The following is a 20,158-nucleotide window of genomic DNA, read 5'->3' as shown; positions in this document are numbered from 1 at the left end:
TTTATTTTCAGGCTGTAAGTGTCCTTCTGTCTAAAATGAGTCTCTTGTAGACAGCAAATAGATGGGTCTTGTTTTTTTATCCAGTCTGAAACCCTGCACATTTTGATGGGGTCATTAAGCCCATTCATGTTCAGAGTTACTATTGAAAGATATGAATTTAGCGTCATCATGATACCGATTCAGTCCCTGTTCTTGAGGATTGATCCCTTGGACTTCTTTCTTTTACGGAGTCCCCCTTAATATTTCTTGGAGAACTGGTTTGGTGGTCACATATTCTTTCTGTTTCTGCCTATCTTGGAAGCTCTTCTATTCTAAATGAGAGCCTTGCTGGATAAAGTATTCTTGGCTGCATGTTCTTCTCATTTAGATGCTGAATATACCCTGCCAGCTCTTTCTGGCCTGCCAGGTCTCTGTGGAAAGGTCTGCTATTAATCTATTATTTCTCCCCATAAAAGTTAGAGATTTCTTGTCTCTTGCTGCTTTAAGGATTTTCTCTTTATCTTTGGAATTTGCAAGCTTCACTATTAAATGTCGAGGCGTTGAGCGGTTTTTATTGATTTTGGGGGGGGGATCTCTCTATTTCCTGGATCTAAATGCCTGTTTCCCTTCCCAGATTAGGAAAGTTTTCAGCTATGATTTGTTCAAATACATATTCTGGACCTCTGTCCCTTTCGGCGCCCTCAGGAACCCCAATTAAAAGTAGATTTTTCCTTCTGAGGCTGTCATTTATTTCCCTTAACCTATCCTCATGATCTCTTGTTTTTCTCTTTTTCCTCAGTTTCCCTCTTTGTCATCAACTTGTCTTCTACGTCACTCACTTGTTCTTCTACCTCGTTAACCCTCGTCCTTAGGACCTCTAGTTTAGATTGCATCTCATTTAATTTATTTTTTATTTCTGCCTGATTAGATTTAAATTCTGCAGTCATGAAGTCTCTTGAGTCCTTTATGCTTTTTTCTAGAGCCACCAGCAGCTTTATAATTGTGCTTCTAAATTGGCTTTCTTACATTAAATTGTAATCCAAATTTTGTAACTCTGTGGGAAAGAGGACTGTTTCTGATTCTCTCTTTTGAGGTGAGTTTTTCCTTCTAGTCATTTTGTTCAGTGCAGAGTGGCCAAAAACAAGTTGTACTGGAAAAAGGAGAAAAGGAGAGAAAGAAAAAAAAGAAAAACAAAGGCGGAGGGGGGGCAAACAGAAAACAAAAAACAAAGGGGAGTATCCTCTGATTCTATATACTGTAAATCCCTCGACTCCCCTGGAACTTTCCAGTACTGCTTGGTCAATAACTTGCTTTTCCCCTGTCCTTCCAGCTGGTCTTCTGAGGGAGGGGCCTGCTGTGCTGATTCTCAGGTGTGAGCACTTGGGGGAGCTGCTCAGCCCCCTGCCTGGTGCAGGGCTCAGTGGGAGTTGTTTATCCTGTGAGGCCCCAGGAGGAACAACAACAGTGGCAGCGGCCAGCTCTCCAGCTCTGGAGTCAGCTCCAGCAGTAACTACCGCAGCTCTCAGTGTGCAGAGGCCTGGATGGTCCACGGGTGGGGCAGGGGCGCTGATCTGCACGGCTCAGAGCCGCCCAGCGGCAGGAGCGTCCTGGCTGTTCTGTGCTCTCCCAGCCTCTGCCTGTTCCGGGGGAGCGCCGGATCCTGGGCTGTGGCCCCCCACGCCCTGGGCTCCGGGGCCTGCGCTGCTGGAATCGAGCTGCTGGGGCCCCGCAGCCCCCTCCGCGTGGAGCCACGCCTCCGGAGCTGCTCCCGGGCTCCACCTTGTACACGCTGCAGGCCTTAAGGGAGCTCGGCCGCAGTGTGTGGCGTGCTCTCCTCCCGGGGCACAGGAGCTCTCTTAGTGTCCCTGGGAGCCTGAGGGCATCTCCGCCCCTCCTGGGGTCCTGCTCCAACTCCCTGCAAGCACCTTTCCGACCGGGAAGATTGGTGAAGCTTCTGCTTCTCCGGTCGGGGCTTTCCTGTCCTGGGGACATTTGCCCCACAGCCTTAGCCTTCTCCTCGCGGGGCCCCTCCCCCTTGGATGCTTTTTATTTCTTTATTTTTTTCCCCATTTTCTTACCTTCATAGAAGCGCGAATTCTTCTCACTGTAGCATTCCAGCTGTTCTCTCTTTAAATCTCAGGCCGAATTTGTAGGTTTTCAGGATGAATTGGTGGGGACAGGTGACTTGGGGACTCTACTCCTCTGCCATCTTGCCCCTCCTCCCCACGTGTCCTCCTTAATGACTGTCACCCAGTTATCCCATTCCCCCACCCACCTCCCCTTCAGCAACCCTCAGTTTGTTTCCCAGATTTAAGAGTCTCTCAGAGTTTGTCTTCCTCTCTGACTTTGCCCTATTCAGTTCCCCCTCCTTCTCTTATGGTCCCTTGCATTATTTTTTTATATTCCATATATGAGTGAAACCATATTACATATATATATAATATATATCATATATAATTATATGTTATATATTATTATATATTATATCATACTATATCATTATATGATATAATAATTATATCATTATACATTATATCATATATAATTATATATTATATCATATATAATTATCATTTTTTTAATTTTCAATTGACTTATTTCACTTATACTCTCCACTTCCATCCACATCAGTGTAAATGGTAAGTATTCATCCTTTGTAATGACTGAGTAGTATTCCATATATATAATACTATATATATAATTTTTATCCATTTATCTGTTGAAGGACATCTCAGTTCCTTCCACAGTTTGGCTATTGTGGACATTGCTTCTATGAACATTGGGGTGCAGATGCCCCTTTGTTTCACTACATCTGTATCTTTGGTTTAAATACCCAGTGGTGCAATTGCTGGGTCATAAGGTAACTGTATTTTTAACTTCTTGAGGAAGCTCCATAATGTTTTCCAAAGTGGCTATACCAGCTTGCGTTCTCAGAGTGAGAGGGTGCCCCTTTCTCCACATCCTTGCTAACATTTGCTGTTTCCTCTCTTGTTAATTTCAGCCATTTGACTGGTGTAAAGTGGTATCTCATTGTGGTTTTGATTTGTATTTCCCTGATGACAAATGATATGGAGTATTTTTTCATGTGCTTATTGGCCATTTGTATGTCTTCTTTGGAGAAATGTCTGTTCATGTCTTCTGCTCATTTCTTGACTGGATCGTTTGTTTTTTAGGTGTTGAATTTGATAAGTTCTTTATAGATATTGGATAATAGCCCTTTATCTAATATATCATTTGCAAATATCTTCTCCCATTCCATGGATTGCCTTTTAATTTTGTTGACTGTTTCCTTAGCTGTGCAAAAGCTTTTGATCTTGATGAAGTCCCAATAGTTCATTTTTGTTTTTGTTTCCTTTGTCTTTGAAGACATATCTAACAAGAAGTTGCTGTAGTCGAGGTCAAAGAGGTTGCTGCCTATGTTCTCTTCTAGGATTTTTATGAATTCCTGGCTCACATGTAGGTCTTTCATCCATTTTGAGTTTATCTTTGTGTATGGTGTAAAAGAATGGTATAGTTTCATTCTTCTCATGTGCCTGTCCAATTTTCCCAACACCATTTATTGAAGAGACTGCCTTTTTTTCCTTTGGACGTTCCTTTCCGCTTTCTCAAAGATTAGTTGATCATAGAGATGAAAGTCCATTTCCGGGTTCTCTATTCTGTTCCATTGATCTATGTATCTGTTTTGTGCCAGTATCATGCTGTCTTGATGTTCACAGCTTTGTAATATAGCTTGAAATCAGGCATTGTGATGCCCCCAGTTTTGGTTTTCTTTTTCAACATTCTGGTTCCGTATACATTTTAGGATTATTTGTTCCAGCTCTGTGAAAAATGTCAGTGGTATTTTGATAGGGATTGCATTAAATATGTAGAATGTACTGGGTAGCATAGACATTTTCACAATATTTATTCTTCCAATCCATGAATATGGAATGTTTATCAATCTCTTTGTGTCTTCCTCAATTTCTTTCATAAGTGTTCTGTAGTTTTAGAGTATCAATTCTTTACCTCTTTGGTTAGGTTATCTATCATAGTTATCTTATGGTTATTGGCTATAGTTATCTTATGGTTTTTGGTACAGTTGTAATTGGGATCAATTCCTCAATTTCTCTTTCTTCTCTCTCATTGTTAATGTATAGAAATGCAACTGATTTCTGTGCATTGATTTTATATCCTGCCACATTGCTGAATTGCTGTATGAGAACTAGCCATTTTGGGATGGAGTCTTATGGGTTTTCCACATTAAGTATCATGCCAGATGCACTCTGAGAAGGTCACCTTCCAGGGATAGCTTGAACCTAATAATTAGGTGTTGTTTGCTGTGAGGTAGGTTTGGGGGTAAGTGACTCCAATCCTGACTTGTTTTTTCTTTTTTATAACTTTAAGAACCTTGACTTTGTAGAAGAATACACACCAGCTACAGATTAGGAGTAGGTATTCCTCAACTTCAGTTTGTCTGACTTTTTTCAGGATTTCTTTCAGCTTTGCCTCCTTGGCAAGCATATCCCAGAGGTGCCACTGAGTTTTTCTCACTGCATCTTATAGGGTGATTTGCCATCATTTCCTCCTGTTCCTGATGATGCTTACTGGTCAACTAGGGCTCCACTGTATGAGTTGCTCTTTCCTTTTGGTAACTCGTGAGTGTTTCAGCATTAGTACTCTTAAACTGTGTGAGTGTCCTCATCAATTGTAATCTATCTCTGTATTTATCTCCACCTTTGTGTATTTGTTTTCCTATTTTATTCAAGGGGTTATAATCTCTTCTTATTGTTAGTTATCATGATACCCAAATCATGCTTTATGGGTGGGTGAAGCCCCTCAAGCTGGCTCTGCATTCCTTGGACATGTCCCTATCACTGTGTAGCACAACCTGCTCCAAGTTCATCATGTGCTGTCTCAGAGTGGAATCAGCCATGTATCTGAGAAGCTCTAGTTCTTTTTAGTGGAAAATGACATTTATAAGCCAAGGTTTGGATACAAGGTGTTCTTAAGGCTCTTACAAAGTCACCGTTTCTAAGAACTATCTGTGGAGAGAGGTAGGGGAAATGTATTTTTACACACAGAGACAAACATTTCTACCAATCTATCATCTATCTATAGAAAAGCAGAACTTTACATTGACACCCTCACTTTCAATCTCTGACTATATAGGCTTCTTTTGGTTTTCTCCCTTTCCAAATCAATGACTCCCTACTCTTACGGTAAGAAACTCCTGAAACCATTTATCATTAATATATTTACTTATTTGATAAATCCCCCTCCATGTAACTAATCCCTACTCCATCCCTCAACACTCATGAATACCCCCACAATTTTACTTGGGTTCTATACACTGTATTTAGGCTCTGGGGGCTCTTACCAGCCACGCCTCCATATGGACACCCTTCTCACCTAGCTTGGGCTCCCACAGCCATGCCAGAATGCTCCATGTGGACACACTCCATGTGGACCCCCTCCCCACCCTACTCAGTCTCTAACTTGGAGTCAAGTCACTGTGACTCGCTTCTCTGTCCCTGACCTCCAATGTGAGGCTACCCTCTCGCCTGTGCCCCACCTATGGCTTAAGGACTGAATTATCTAGGAAGGAAAACAAAGGAAAAGGAGAGGAGAAGCGAAAGAAGGGGCTGGAAGGGACAGTTGGAAAGGAAGAATCCTATTCATCTTCTGATACCAGCTGAAACAGACAAATGCTTTTAGCCTTTCTTCCCAAACAACTGGACAACCAACCGTCTCTTATTTGATGTTCATTGTGTCAGGACAGTTGGGAGCTGAGGCTGGAACACAAAGACAAATATGTTCGCTGCCTACCAGAACAGCAGGGAAAGGACACGAAAATATTAAATCAAAACTAATAATATAATACTAAGTGCCTCAATCAAGAGATATAAAAAACATGTGATCCAAAACCTGTAGAATTAAACTAGAAATATACATTCTGAGCAATAGGCAAAGTCACAGTAGATTAACTCTCACCTATCTTAACTGAGCACATTGGAGTTCTGAACAAGCTCCATTCACCCAGGGACTGTAATGGTCAAAGCATTCATTCACTGGCTCTCACTCATTAGTTCTATAGATTCCCCCTTAATGTGGATGAAACCATGTTAATACTTTTGTAAAGAGATGTTGATTGACTTGCTAAGTGTAATATTCAATGTAGAATATTCCAAATAAGACATGTGATATAAATGTCATTACCACCACCACCACAATAATTCCTGTTTCCATTAAAGTTTGTTGATAAAGTTATTGAGAAAGTTTTATTCTAGATCAACACTCAGGGTAGTAGATGGTACAAACTGGGGGTAGTCTGTGTGAAACAGATAAACTGTGTCTACATGTCTGGCACTTATGAGCTACTTCCTTTATTCCTCATAATATATAATGCTCTACACAGATACCAGAGAAAGCTAAATGAATGTGTGGAATCCCTAGTCATCTGTCACAGGTTGTACATGAAGCCCACCTTCATTTCTGTTCTGGTTTTTTTTTTTATGATAGTCACAGAGAGAGAGAGAGAGAGAGAGAGAGAGAGAGAGAGGCAGACACAGGCAGAGGGAGAAGCAGGTTCTGAGCACCAGGAGCCTGACATGGGATTCGATTCCGGGTCTCTAGGATCGCGCCCTGGGCCAAAGGCAGGCGCCAAACCGCTGCGCCACCCAGGGATCATTTCTGGGGTTTTTAATATATTTTTTATTGAAGTTTGATTTGCCAACATACATTGTAACACCCAGTGCTCATCCCGTCAAGTGCCCTCCTCAGTGCCCGTCAGTCACCCCATCCCCCCACCTGCCTCCCCTTCCACTATCCCTTCTACATTTCCCAGAGTTAAGAGTTTCTCATTCTGTGTCACCCTCTCTAATTTTTCCCACTCATTTTCCCTTCTTTCCCCTACAACCCCTTTCACTATTTCTTATATTCCCTACATGAGTGAAACCACATAATCAAAGGAAATTGAGGTCTCTGGTGTTCGGGGATAGTTTCTTGAAGAACAAAAGGAAGTCCTTAGGGAAAGTCAGGCTCCATTTACACTCCCATCTCTTGGCTCAACCTTGAGAACAATGGGCTTTTCAGGTTGAATAATCCCTTGAGCATTTAATTTCAGGGGGATCTGCAACAGTTAAACAAGTATATGAGAAACGACCATGAAAATCCAGCTAACAACAGAAGCAAAGCAGGCAAGTTATATGAAGGACAATAATGCATTACAAATATATAAATACTACTTATAGATTCATATATCTCTGATTCTTTAAAATTATTCTGTAAGTTGTCAAGACTGGAGTATGTAAGCATTCATCCATCACTCATTCAACAGAGTATCTACTGACCACCCACTCAGTACCAGGCTGGAGACAAACTCATATTGGTTTATATACTTTTATATTTAAATTTTAAGTAAAAAGGATGAGTATTTAAATTTAAGACAGATTCTTACCCATTATGGCAAACAATTTTGAAAAGTGAGAGAGATAATTTTGTATACGTTGAAGCTTGTAGGCCATCCTGAGTGTTTATTACACATTTTATCATATGAACATCTACACTGATAAACATCCTGTACTCTCTCCCATGGAAACATCCATCCATGATAACAGACTAGCATGGAAAGGGAGCACAGCCTGACTGGAGAAGGTGGAGCCAAGTAGCTAGGATGGCCTGGACCATGGGACTCCTTCACATCAGTCAGGCATGTTGCACACCAGTGACTCTCAACCTTGCTTGCACTTGAGAATCAGTGGGGACACATTTAAAGCCATTCTCTGGGTGAATTATGTTAGAATATAGGATTTTTAATGAACCCACTGACTTCAGAGTAAAACCAAGGTTGAGAACCATGGTCACAATAGTGTCTATAAATTGTAGTGGAGAAGAGCATCATCCAAAAGTCACATCATGGTTATCACCACATTGCACATCATGATTGTGCACAACGTGTTCCTTTCCTTTCAGTGGACTTGAAAGAGATTTAAAACACTGCTCAAGATCAAAGGACTGTGCATAATAATTTCATGTGAACTATACTGACAGATGACCCTTATGGTTGGGCGGTTATGAATCACAGATGTGGCAATCAAGAGCTAAAGGACCCTTCAAGGCCACAGATGACTCTAATAGATTACTGGGCTGATAGAACAAATTACTAAGGATAAGTGAGCACATTCGCTCACAAACACACACACACACACACACACACACATCTATTTCATATCTCTAAGTTAAAAAAAAAACAATAAAACACTATTTATGCAGAACGTTATCTCTCTGACCTGTGTTTCTTTACAAGGTTTGAAGGAGAAGTTCTGCAGGACCCTGACAAGGGCAAGTTTCGTGTTCATGATCGCAAACCTCATTCCAATGCAGTTTCGGGGTCCAGTTCCAAAAGGCAGGTATGTATAAGGATTTATGCTGTCCTTCTTCTCCTTACTGAACCTGGTTCCACAATGGAAGTGGAAAACAAGTTTAGTTAATCATAAAGACCACAAGAAGTACATGTTTGGGGTTCTCAACCAGGAGTATATAGGAAACTTTGATGGGTTGTTTACTGTAATCCTGCTATGCTTATTCTGCTATGACAATTGTAAGCTACAGGTCGTTGGATTCCCCTTGCCCTATGGCAGCATTCAGTCTTGCTGAGGACATGACATAAAGCTGTTGAAAAGATTTACCTTAGACACTAGAATTATATTGAGGGTGGTGTGATGTTCACACTTTGAAAGGCAAGCAGGAAATGAGCCTGACTGGAGGAAAGGTGGGTTGATGCCTCCATTCCCACTTATGTTGGTCACATGCTCATAAAAAAGGAAGTAGAGAAATGCCTCCTATGTTTTACCATTGTTATTTTTCCCTTCACATCCCTACACTCCCTGCAAGGACCACTCCCAACCACTTACACGGAAAAGATTTTCACATGATTTACATGGGCACGTGACGCTACTCCACTATAATGATACTGAGATCTATGTATAATCATTATAATCATTGAGTTTTTGTCTATCTGTTCTAAGACACTATAAATTCCTTTTGGGTTAGACCTATGCTTCATTCAAAATTCATTCCTTGGGATCCCTGGGTGGCTCAGCGGTTTAGCGCCTGCCTTTGGCCCAGGGCGTGATCCTGGAGTCCAGGGATTGAGCCCCACATCGGGCTTCTCTCTGACTGTGCTTTTCTCTCTGCCTGTGTCTCTGCCTTTCTCTCTCTCTGTACACACTTTCATGAATAAATAAATAAAATCTTTTTAAAAAATTCATTCCTTAATACTTATATTCAGGAAACATGTGGATTTGGGAAAATGATAATGGCATTTAGGTGAGGTATTATTTAAACTCCTTTTATCATGAAGAACATACTGAAATGTTTACATGATATGCCTTAAAATAATATGGAAAACAGTAAAAGAATTATAATGGTGTGTGGATGGAGTAGCTGATATGGGTTAGTAGTTACTAGGCAGGTGGTGGGCATATATAAATTCATTAAAAGTATTTCATAGACTTGTGTCTATATAATGTTTGTGCATGTGTCAAAAATTCTCTGCAATAGGGGAGACTGGGTGGCTCAGATGGTTAAGCATCTGCCTTTGGCTCAGGGAATGATCTTCACGTCCTGTAATCAAGCCCCATATTGGGGCTTCTCCTTCTCCCTCTGCTCCTCCCCCTGCTTATGCTTGCTTTCTCTCAAACAAATAAAATCTTTTTAAAAAATTATCCATAAGGGGTACCTGGGTGGCTCAGTTGGTTAAGTGTCTGCCTTTGGCTCAGGTCATGATATTAGGGTACTCCAGTGGAGCCCCACATCAAGTTCCCTGCCCAACAGGGATCCTGCTTCTCCTTCTGTCCCTCCCCCCTGCTTGTGCTCTCTCTCTCTCACTCTCTCACTCACTCTCTGCCTATCTGAAATAATAAATAAAATCTTTTTTTAATTATTCATAATTGATATTTTTAATACATGGATTTCACTACCTGGCACAGTTCCTAACACATGTAGGTAAGCACTTCCTCTCATGGCTGAATGAATCATAAACAAGTACAGAAGTGATCACTGGTTTCTGTTTGAGAAGTTATAGGAGACTGAACAGCTGAACTTGTGGGAGCCATCAGGTCTCCTGGTCCAGAAAACAGATGACTTGGTCAACTCTAAGTTCTTTCAGCAAGTACTATGTGTAGACCATTGCTAGCACTAAGGACACCATGCGACCAGAAAAGAGCTCTGCTAACAGGGACTTTTAGTCGGGGGCTAAACATCTAGGTCTCTAAAAACTCATCCAAATTTTGCCCACCAATACAATAAACAGGAAAGCATGGACTTTTGCAGAATTCAGGCTTACCCAAAGCCAGACTCTGCTCTGAATTCCCAGAAGAGAAAACTCAAGACCCCTCCAAGGAGGATGTCTAAATGGCTAGAGAACAGATGACCTCACTTTGGATAAATCCCAGATACTAGAGAGATGAGAGATGCTTAGAACTGCAACCACAGACAGCACAGGACCTATCAGGTCTCCAGCACACTCTGTCCTCAGGCTGCTGCTCCTCCTGCCAGGGATGTGAACTCTCAGCACCACAGCCACTGTCCTCACACTATACCTAGCAGACATGGTGGCGCAGGGTTACAAACACAGAATGCGAAAATCTAAGGAGTAAATCCAGAGAGCTAAAGAGGACAGAAACACTAAAGTAACAAAAAGTCCCATTTTCTTAATTAAGATAATGGTTAAGCATATTATGTATATACATATAATCACAAACACAATTATGGTACGTTGTTTATAATTTACTGTTACATTAACTCAGTACCTCAAAAATATATAATGCCATCTTAACTTTTAAGCTTCTATATATGCATAGAAAAACATCCACAAGGACATACATCACATGATTAATAATCCTGATATATTGTGACTGGTGATGATGTTAATTTTCTTTATTCTCAACTAGAGTTTGTAAAATTTGGACAATAATGTTCATTTTGTAACAAGAAAAATACTTCTAAGAATAAAAAAATGTACAAATAAATCATTGTACCACCACACGATTGTCATCTATACTAAGAAAATACAGAATATCCTCCAATATGAGGGTGGGTTCCCCTTTGCAGGGTTCCCTGTACCTTTCAGGTCGGAATTCCTCAGGCTCTGGCCAGAGACTCTGGTCTCGATGAAGAGTAAAGGTTGGCACCATCACCACTGTCCCTTTGGGAATGAACACACCACTGATTTCCACATCTTTCTTACAGACCCTCTCAAGTCTACCAGCGATTGGGTATAATCGGAGAGTTTCATTCAACACCATGTCCAGATATTCCATCTGCACAAGGGCATCGTAAGTGGGCAATGCCTGGAAGGAAAGAAACAGATTTTGATAAATTGAGATTTGGGGGCAGCCCGGGTGGTTCAGCTGTTTAGCACCACCTTCAGCGTAGGGTGTGATCCTTGAGACCCGGGATCAAGTCCTGCGTCAGGCTCCCTGCATGGAGCCTGCTTCTCCCTCTGCCTGTGTCTCTACCTTCTCTCTCTCTCTCTCTCTCAAATAAATAAGTAAATAAATAAATAAATAAATAAATAAATAAATAAATAAAATCTTTTTAAAAATTGAGATTTGGGATCAAAGTTCAATGCACTGTATATACTACTACTGAAGTATTAGGAACACCTAAGAATCATGTATTTTGGTAAAGGGTATTTGTGGACATTTGAATGTCTAGCATGTCCTTTGATCTACTCAATGGCTCACTGACATGTGAGTCATAGACGTAAGCAGCAATAGTAATGACTGGGGGAGACCACTATGACGATCTCCTACACAGGGCCTGAAATCCTTTCCACTACCAGGTAATGGTTTTTCTTCCTTGTGTGAACAAAAGTGACTAATAGAGTGTGACCCTTGACCTTTTTTCTACATTTTTTGTTTAAATTTATTTTATTAACATATAGTGTATTATTAGTTTCAGAGGAAGAATTAGAATTAGAACTGACTGCTCAGTTCATGTAATACCCAGCGCTCATTACAGCAAGTGCCCTCCTTAATGCCCATTACCCTACTACCCAAACCCCTCTTCCACCTCCTCTCCAGCAACCTTCATTTGTTTCCTATACTTAAGAGTCTCTTATGGCTTGTCTCTCTCTGTTTTTTTTTTCATTTGTTTTTATTGAAGTTCTATTGGCCAACATATAGTATAACACCCAGTACTCATCTCATCAAGTGCCCTCCTCAGTGCCCATCACCCAGAATCCCAACTCCTTCTCTGTTTTAATCATATTTTCCCTTCCCTATGGCCCTTAATCTTAAATGAAATCTGTTGAAGTCTTTTGTTCCTTTCAAAACAGGGGCGACACATCTGTATCATGAAAGGAGAATGTGCCACAGAAAACTCCCCTCTTCCTCATAAACTGTCCTAGTTGAAATATCCTGCCTTCCTAGTTTTTCAATTCTATTTACAATATTTGGAGAAAAACACTAAATAATTTGGGGAGACACTACTTTCTTTCAACGCAAATGGGGCAAGAGAAGGCTACAATTGGATGCTACCAATTGTGGGCACACAATTTCAGTTCTAGGAAAAGTAATACAGGGGATCAGAACCCTGTTCTAAGCCCCACCCTCTGTTGCTGGAAGGGTCTCCTAGTTGTCACTTTGGAGTCTCACTGTTTGCCAAACAGGCCACTCCAGACCCAGGGGTCAGGTCTCTTCATAAGAAGGGAACTTCAGGATGGGCAGAGATCTGAAAACAGTGTGGGCAATATATGTCTATCACTTGCTGCTTTGTGTAAGTCCCAACATTGTACAGATTAGAGGTCAATCAGGATCCAAGCACTTGGCTCCCAGCTTGAATTCTACACTACTAGTTATGTGATAGTTTAAGAATGTCATATTGTCTCTCTATAGCTCAGTTTTCTGACTTGTTAAATGGAAATAATAAAGTTGACACTTCATAGGGTGTGTAGTAGAGAGTAGTAGAAACATACACTGCTCACCCAGGATCATGGAGACCCCCATATTTCCTAGCTCACATGAACTTACGGGAAACCATTTTGCAAATGAGGGGTGAACTGATGAGACGTATGTAAGTCTGGAACCAAACATTTGAAAATCAAGTGAGTAACACATAGTTCCTTATTACCAAGCAAACAATAAGTCCCCAGGTTCTAGATAACGCAGGTATAAGAAAATGGAGCCTCTTTACCTGGTATCACCAATAACTGTATGGAGCAGAGACTCACTCCCAACTTCTGCTAAGGCCCATATCTGACATGCGAATGTGGAAATAGGAGTAAACCTTTTTATGAAAACCTACTAGGTTTGAGGGCTAATCTGTTACTGAGACATAACCAAACCTACACTGACTCCCTTCTTCAGGTATGACCCCCTCACCTTATTGGGGAAAGTCGCATCAATCTCCTCCTGCAGTTTCTGCTGGACATCAGGGTGAGTGGCCAATTCATACATAAGGAAGGAAAGAGAAGTGCTAGTGGTCTCATAGCCAGCAAAAATAAAGATAATAGATTGGGCCACCAGCTCCAAATCAGATAGAGCTAAAAGGACAAGAAACACATTTTAGCTATAGCAGGTGAATGTAAAAAAAAACCACACACACACACTTTAGATAATGAGAAGTCCATTTGAAACTCCCAAATCCCTTGGGGAAAATGTAAAAGCAATTCAGAATCAAACTCAGAGTGGTTTGCACTCTGATGTCTATCTTACAGAGCCAGAAAAGCCAGAAGTTATCTTGATCTGGTTCTTCCTATGGTCTATACTATTCTTGGCCATCTGCTCCTGCTAGTGCCACCCTCCGCACCAACACAGATAGGTAATTTCAGGAGATGGCATTTCTGTCTAACGTACATGGTGTTATCAGCATGACCTTTGGAGGATCCTAAAAGTACTTCAGTCGTAAGTAACATGGGATACCATTCTCCCCCAGGAAAATTTATATTCTTCTAGCTAAAAGAGAACTTAAATTTATTTAGAGAGTTTGTGATACTAAGACTCAATTGTCAGGAAAAAATGAATGATCTTTCATCCAAACATATTTGTGGAAAGTGAAGAGAACAATATTGGGCTACTGATAAATTCTTGTTGCTCAAAGAGTGATCCATGGACCATCAGCATCTGCAGCATCTGGGAGTTTATTAGAAATGCAGAATCTCAAACCTCACCCTAGAACTATCGAATCAAAGTCTGAGCTTTCATGAGATGTGGTGATTTGTGTGAACAACTTAGCTTGAGAAGCATGGATTATACCTTTCAGAGGTCTCAGCTAGTAGAAGACCTGGCACACAACTTCGCAAGTGCATGATCTCCAATATGTACAGAAACTACAACACAGACAAAAAGCTAGAAGAGTGGTGATGGAACTAGGATAAGTAATGCCACCAAATGAGCAGAAGAAAGAATGTGTCAATAGCAGGGTATAGGCCAGCATGAAATTTAGACAAACTGAATCCAGTGAATGGAATTAGCAATACTTATTCAATCATGGTCTGAATGTCACCTTCCTTAATGAATGGCCCCACTATGAAGATGTTGGCATATCCTTTGATTTTCTCCTGGCAGAAACTCAGCATGGTCATGCTCTAATCTCTTTAATCAGAACTGTATTAGGACATTTAGATACTAAGAGCACTGACCTACCACAAACACATAACTCAAAACTAAAAATAATATAAAAAGTACAAGAAAAATATACAAAATTCTGATTTCCCAGTCATACTTTGTTATGCTGCCCTAGATAATTCAACCATCAGATTCTTGCCCTCCATTTCCATGGATTCCATGATAATAAATGTTTAGGGCTGTGATGTCCAATTGGTAGCTTCTTGCCGGATATGGCTATTTATATTTAAATTTTAATTAGATATATTAAATACAGTATAAGATTCAGATCTCAGGGTGCTTGGGTGCCTCAGTCAGTTGATCATCTGCCTTTGGCTCATGGCTCAGGTCAAGATCTCCGGGTCCTGAGAACGAGCCCCACATTGGGCTCCCTGCTCATCAGAGAGCCTGCTTCTCCCTCTCCCTCTGCCTGCCACTCCCCCTGCTTTTGCTCTCGCTTTCTGTCAAATAAATAAATGAAATCTTAAAAAAAAAGATTCAGATCTCAGTGACACTACCCACATGTCACATACTGAATAATCACATGAAGTGGTTCTGTACAGGACCAAGCATATATAAAATATTTCCTTCATCACAGAAAATAGTAGAACTACATAGATAGATAGATAGATAGATAGATAGATAGATAGATAGAGACATTAGTTATACACATATATATATATTAGTGGTATGATAGAGTAAGCCCATCCTTTTTCTCTAGAATCAACTGTTATATTCAAGAATTTTGTGAGATGACTGTCAAACCATAGATAGCTTGAATTTAACCAAATGGAAATATATCTGTCATAAAAACAACTATAAATCAAGCCTCCTCTTTTCTTTCAAACACAGAGATCATAATTAAATTACTGGTTATGGATAGATATACAAATGTTTATGTTGGTCAGTCCTGTGTAAATATATTTGATGTTCTTAACTTGGCTCACTGAGAGGAAATAGAAGCAAAGAAACCCTAGTAGCAATGAGTACTGGGGGATCCCAGATTTTGGTTTCTAAATACTATTCTCACTAAAAAAAAAATCAGAGTTTCTCGGAGAAATGGCTGATTCCAAGGCTCGTCAGGGGAAACAAAAGAGAAATCTGGAATGTCTCACGCCAGAATGCAAGGAAATGCTCAGAAAATAATATGGGAAAAGGATACAGATACTCTATGTGCTATAATGGTGGTTACACATCATTATACATATGTCAAAGCCCATAAAATGTACAACTTTAGGGGTAAACTGTAATGTAAACTATGGATTTTGGGTGGTAATAATGTGTCATTGTAGGTATATCGATTACGACGAAATTACCATATTGTGTGGACTTTTGATAATGGGGGATGCTGTATGTAGATGGGGCAGGAGGAATATGGGATAAATCTCTATGTCTTTCAGTCAATTTTGCAGTGAACCTAAACTGCTATAAAAAAATAAAGTCTATTGGAAACATAAAGAAAGAAGAAAGAAAAAAGGACACAGGAACCCACTAAAAAGGGCTTCCAGAGGAAAAATCTGAGAGAATTGGAGATCTAAATAAAAAAACGATGTAAGAGGGATCCCTGGGTGGCTCAGCAGTTTAGCGCCTGCCTTTGGCCCAGGGCGCAATCCTGGAGTCCCAGGATCAAGTCCCACGTCGGGCTCCCGGCATGGAGCCTACTTCTCTCTCCTCCTGTGTCTCTGCCTCTCTCTCTCTCTCTCTCTCTCTCTCTCTATGTCTATCATAAATAAATAAATAAATAAATAAATAAATAAATAAATAAATAAATCTTAAAAAAAACGATGTAAGAGATTAAGTTAGTAATATAAGAGATCATACTGACATATATAAATAAACAAATACAATAAGGAATGGAAAGCTCACCCTAACAATGGACTATCACTCAGAATGTAGAAGAATGGTGGAAGTAGAAAATCATTATTTTGTGACCATCATGGTAATAATGGTTATAGTCAAAGATCATCTGTGGATGATAAAAGTAGTAGGGAACAGTTTAAGAGAAACACAATATGCACAAAGTCACAAAAGCATCCTGCACCAGTTACTACCTAATTACGAAAAGGAAAAAAAAAAAAAAAAAACTTCCAGTAGACTAAGCCAGTGAACACAAATTTAACCAAGTGTGTCAAGTTAAGGTCACCAACACTGGGGCCATGTGCCTCCTGATGTAATGAATCCTGATGTGAATTTCCAGGCAGAGGTTCTGATTAACTGGATCTGGATTAGGCTGCAAGATTGACATTAAAAACAAACTCCCTGGGGATCCCTGGGTGGCTCAGCGGTTTACCGCCTGCCTTTGGCCCAGAGCGTGATCCTGGAATCCCGGGATCGAGTCCCACATCAGGCTCCCTGCATGGAGCCTGCTTCTCCCTCTGCCTGTGTCTCTGCCTCTCTCTCTCTCTCTCTCTCTCTCTCTGTCTCTCATAAATAAATAAAATCTTAAAAAAAAAAAGAAAGAAAAAAACAAGCTCCCTGTGGGAGACCACTGATTGTTTGCCTATCATTGCCCTTCAAGCTTTGAAAAAACTTGTGGACTTGTTTTCCTGGAAAATGCTCTGACTACCATTTGTATCTGAACATGTGTCTTTATTTGACAAAATTTCATCTGCTAAAAATCATCCTCCACACCTCAGAATCACACCCATCTCTCTGAGCCACCCCATCAATGGCCCTCTGAAGCTCTCCTTGCCTACCTTTATGAGTGTCTGTTTCTTTAGAATTCTGGGAGTTAATCATCAGCTGAAGAAAGTCCACTCGATGCTAGAAACAGAAAGATAAATTTCAATGACAAAAAATCACTTGTGAAGTCAGAAATAAATCAGAGGTACAATACATAACATCTTTCCTGAGAATATGGCCCTTTACCTCTAAAAATTTCCAGAAGTTTGACTAGTGTTGTCAGAGAACAAAATGTCCAGCTATAAATCTTGGAGAGCAGGATGTTTCCCTGACAGGAATCCAGCCATTATGTTCCATTGCTTTTTGGATCTTGCTTTCTCTGATCCTCAGCTTCTCTGACTTTTGAACATACCTTCTTGGCCCAAGAGTTGCCTGATCCCTCTCCTGTCACATCTACTAGCTAAGGAGAAAGTACCTGACTTCAGTCCTTTCTTCCAGCCTTAATTCTTAATGAATAGCCACATAGACCAATCCCCTGACCTCTGCAGAGTCCATAAGCAGCTTCTGTGTCAGCATCTTCCAATGTCCCACTCTCCCAGACCTCTGCACAATATTCAGTGATATCAGCCCTGTCTCCTTGTCCTACACACATCCTAGTGCTGGCCATCAGGCCTCATGAAGGCAAAGCTGGCTTAGCCAGCTTGCAGCTTCAGTGTCCAGAGAAGACTTCTACCCATTCCAGACTATGACAGGCTCAAATTTAACACAGACTATATTCCACCAGGTGCCTGATGGGACTTTCCCCTGGAGAACAGTAGGATAAAAGTGTTTGAATTGAAGGGATTCTTTGCCAATGTAAGATTTGGCAAAATTACACTACCAGGAAAATGATTTTAAAAATAATTCTTATGTTTTGCCAATTTATTGAAGGGAAGTGGTAGTTTTTCTCTCACTAAAGTTTATGCAGTGACATACTAGTTGCTATGTTTATTATTAAATTTTAAACATTGTCTCTGACTCATCTTATCTCCTTCCCTGACCTTCACCTTTTTCATTCTCCCTAAAATTGTAGTCTTCTGCTCTAAATCCTATAGTTCTCTACCTACCATAAAAATATACTTAGAAGTGTGCACATTGGATGTATACAGCTCAATAAAAGATCAAAAGTGAACACCCACACATAACCACCATGGGATTTACCTTTTGTTTATCTTTGAGGCGATTTTCCTTCATTCTTTTTACAGATTTTGTGAAAAAATCAGTAACACTTTTTGGAAAGAGCCAGATATTTAATACTTCAAAAACTGGGGTAAGGAATGGAAACAGTACTGTAAAGGGGAAAAAAAAACAGTTGAAATTACAATGAAAATGCAAAATTTCCCTGGAAAATTATAACTTGCTCTTCCAATCAGAGGATTAAAAGACACCAGGAGTCATTCATATCAGGAGTTATTCCCTCTATGATTTTTCTCGAATTTTCAAGCCAATGGCTGAGCCAGAGCAAGTCAGACATAGGGACCACCACTAGCGCAGTCAGATCAGTGTTTCCTGCCACATCTCTGGAGTGACCAAAGGAACAGGACTACATCCCTGAATATCTTAGCCTTTTATTTTTGGACTAGAGCCTATTTGGAAACACTAGACCATAATATGCTACTTTAATTAATCATGCTGTTTAACAGCAATGGCCACGAAAGCCAAACTGTGGAAGGAGCCTCGGTGTCCAACGAAAGATGAATGGATAAAGAAGATGTGGTTTATGTATACAATGGAATATTACTCAGCTATTAGAAATGACAAATACCCACCATTTGCTTCAACGTGGATGGAACTGGAGGGTATTATGCTGAGTGAAGTAAGTCAGTCGGAGAAGGACAAACATTATATGTTCTCATTCATTTGGGGAATATAAATAATAGTGAAAGGGAAAATAAGGGAAGGGAGAAGAAATGTGTGGGAAATATCAGAAAGGGAGACAGAACATAAAGACTGCTAACTCTGGGAAACGAACTAGGGGTGGTAGAAGGGGAGGAGGGCGGGGGGTGGGAGTGAATGGGTGACGGGCACTGGGTGTTATTCTGTATGTTAGTAAATTGAACACCAATAAAAAAAATAAAAAAAAAATAATAATAAAATAAAAAATAAAAAATTAAAAAAAAAAAAATCATGCTGTTTAAGAAATTGTTGTCAAAATGAAAATAATACACAGTAGCCCTTTTACCACAATGGAATATAATTAGAAATCAAGAACACAAACAACATTGGGAAACTCACAAATCTGTAGAAATTATACATGCATTCCTATACAGCCAGTGGGCAAAGAAGAAATCAAATGGGCACTTTAGAATCATTTAGAGATTATGAAAATGAAGAAATCACATACCAAAGCTCATGGGATATCATAAAAGCAATGACCAAAAAGAAATTTATCATTATATACACCTGCCTATCAAAAAGAACCAAGATCTCAAAGCAATGAGCTTTCTGTCAAAAACATGCCAAAAATACAAGAGCACACTAAAACTAAAGCAAGCAGAAGGAAGCATATAGCACAGACAAAAGGTGAAACTTATGAAATAAGAATTTTAAAAAAAGAGAAAATTCAATAAAAGCAAAGCTGAATCTTTCAAAAGACCTTTAGGTAGGCTGACCAAGAAAAAAAAGGAGAAAAGATTCAAATTACTATCATCAGAAATGAAAGAGAAGATTACTGCCAACATTACAAAAATAATAAGGAATATAGGGAATACTATGAACAACTATACACCAATAAAATAGATGAAATGGAAAAATCCTAGAAAAAGACAAACTAGAAAGTGATATTAAAAAAAAACCTACAGGCAATCTGAAAGACAAATAAAAAGACTGAATTTGTAGTGAAGATACTACTAACAAAAAGAAGCTTAGCTCCGTATGTTTCACAATTAAGTTCTAGCAAACATTTAAAGTAGAATCAATGCGAATTTTGT

The 20,158-nt window shown here is 39.9% G+C and overlaps 1 protein-coding gene across 4 annotated transcripts in view; it reads right to left on the bottom strand.

Moving 5' to 3' along the window:
* Positions 1-6,222: 6,222 nt before the first annotated feature.
* LOC140638936 (cytochrome P450 3A12-like) overlaps positions 6,223-20,158 on the bottom strand; it is a 72,859-nt gene continuing 58,923 nt past the window's right edge. For all 4 annotated transcript variants that reach the window (XM_072837110.1, XM_072837113.1, XM_072837111.1 and 1 more), the window contains 6 exons: positions 18,390-18,517; positions 17,264-17,330; positions 13,344-13,504; positions 11,083-11,309; positions 8,247-8,409; positions 6,223-7,087 (listed from right to left, as the gene is read on the bottom strand). In XM_072837110.1, coding sequence (XP_072693211.1) covers positions 6,992-7,087; positions 8,247-8,409; positions 11,083-11,309; positions 13,344-13,504; positions 17,264-17,330; positions 18,390-18,517 — 842 coding nt within the window. In that variant the 3' untranslated portion in view covers positions 6,223-6,991. The remainder of the gene's footprint in view (positions 7,088-8,246; positions 8,410-11,082; positions 11,310-13,343; positions 13,505-17,263; positions 17,331-18,389; positions 18,518-20,158) is intronic.

The sequence above is a fragment of the Canis lupus genome, chromosome 8, assembly GCF_048164855.1.
Source record: "Canis lupus baileyi chromosome 8, mCanLup2.hap1, whole genome shotgun sequence".
NCBI lineage: Eukaryota > Metazoa > Chordata > Mammalia > Carnivora > Canidae > Canis > Canis lupus.
Note: the sequence above shows the minus strand (reverse complement) of the source record. Positions and strands in the feature narration are given on the sequence as shown.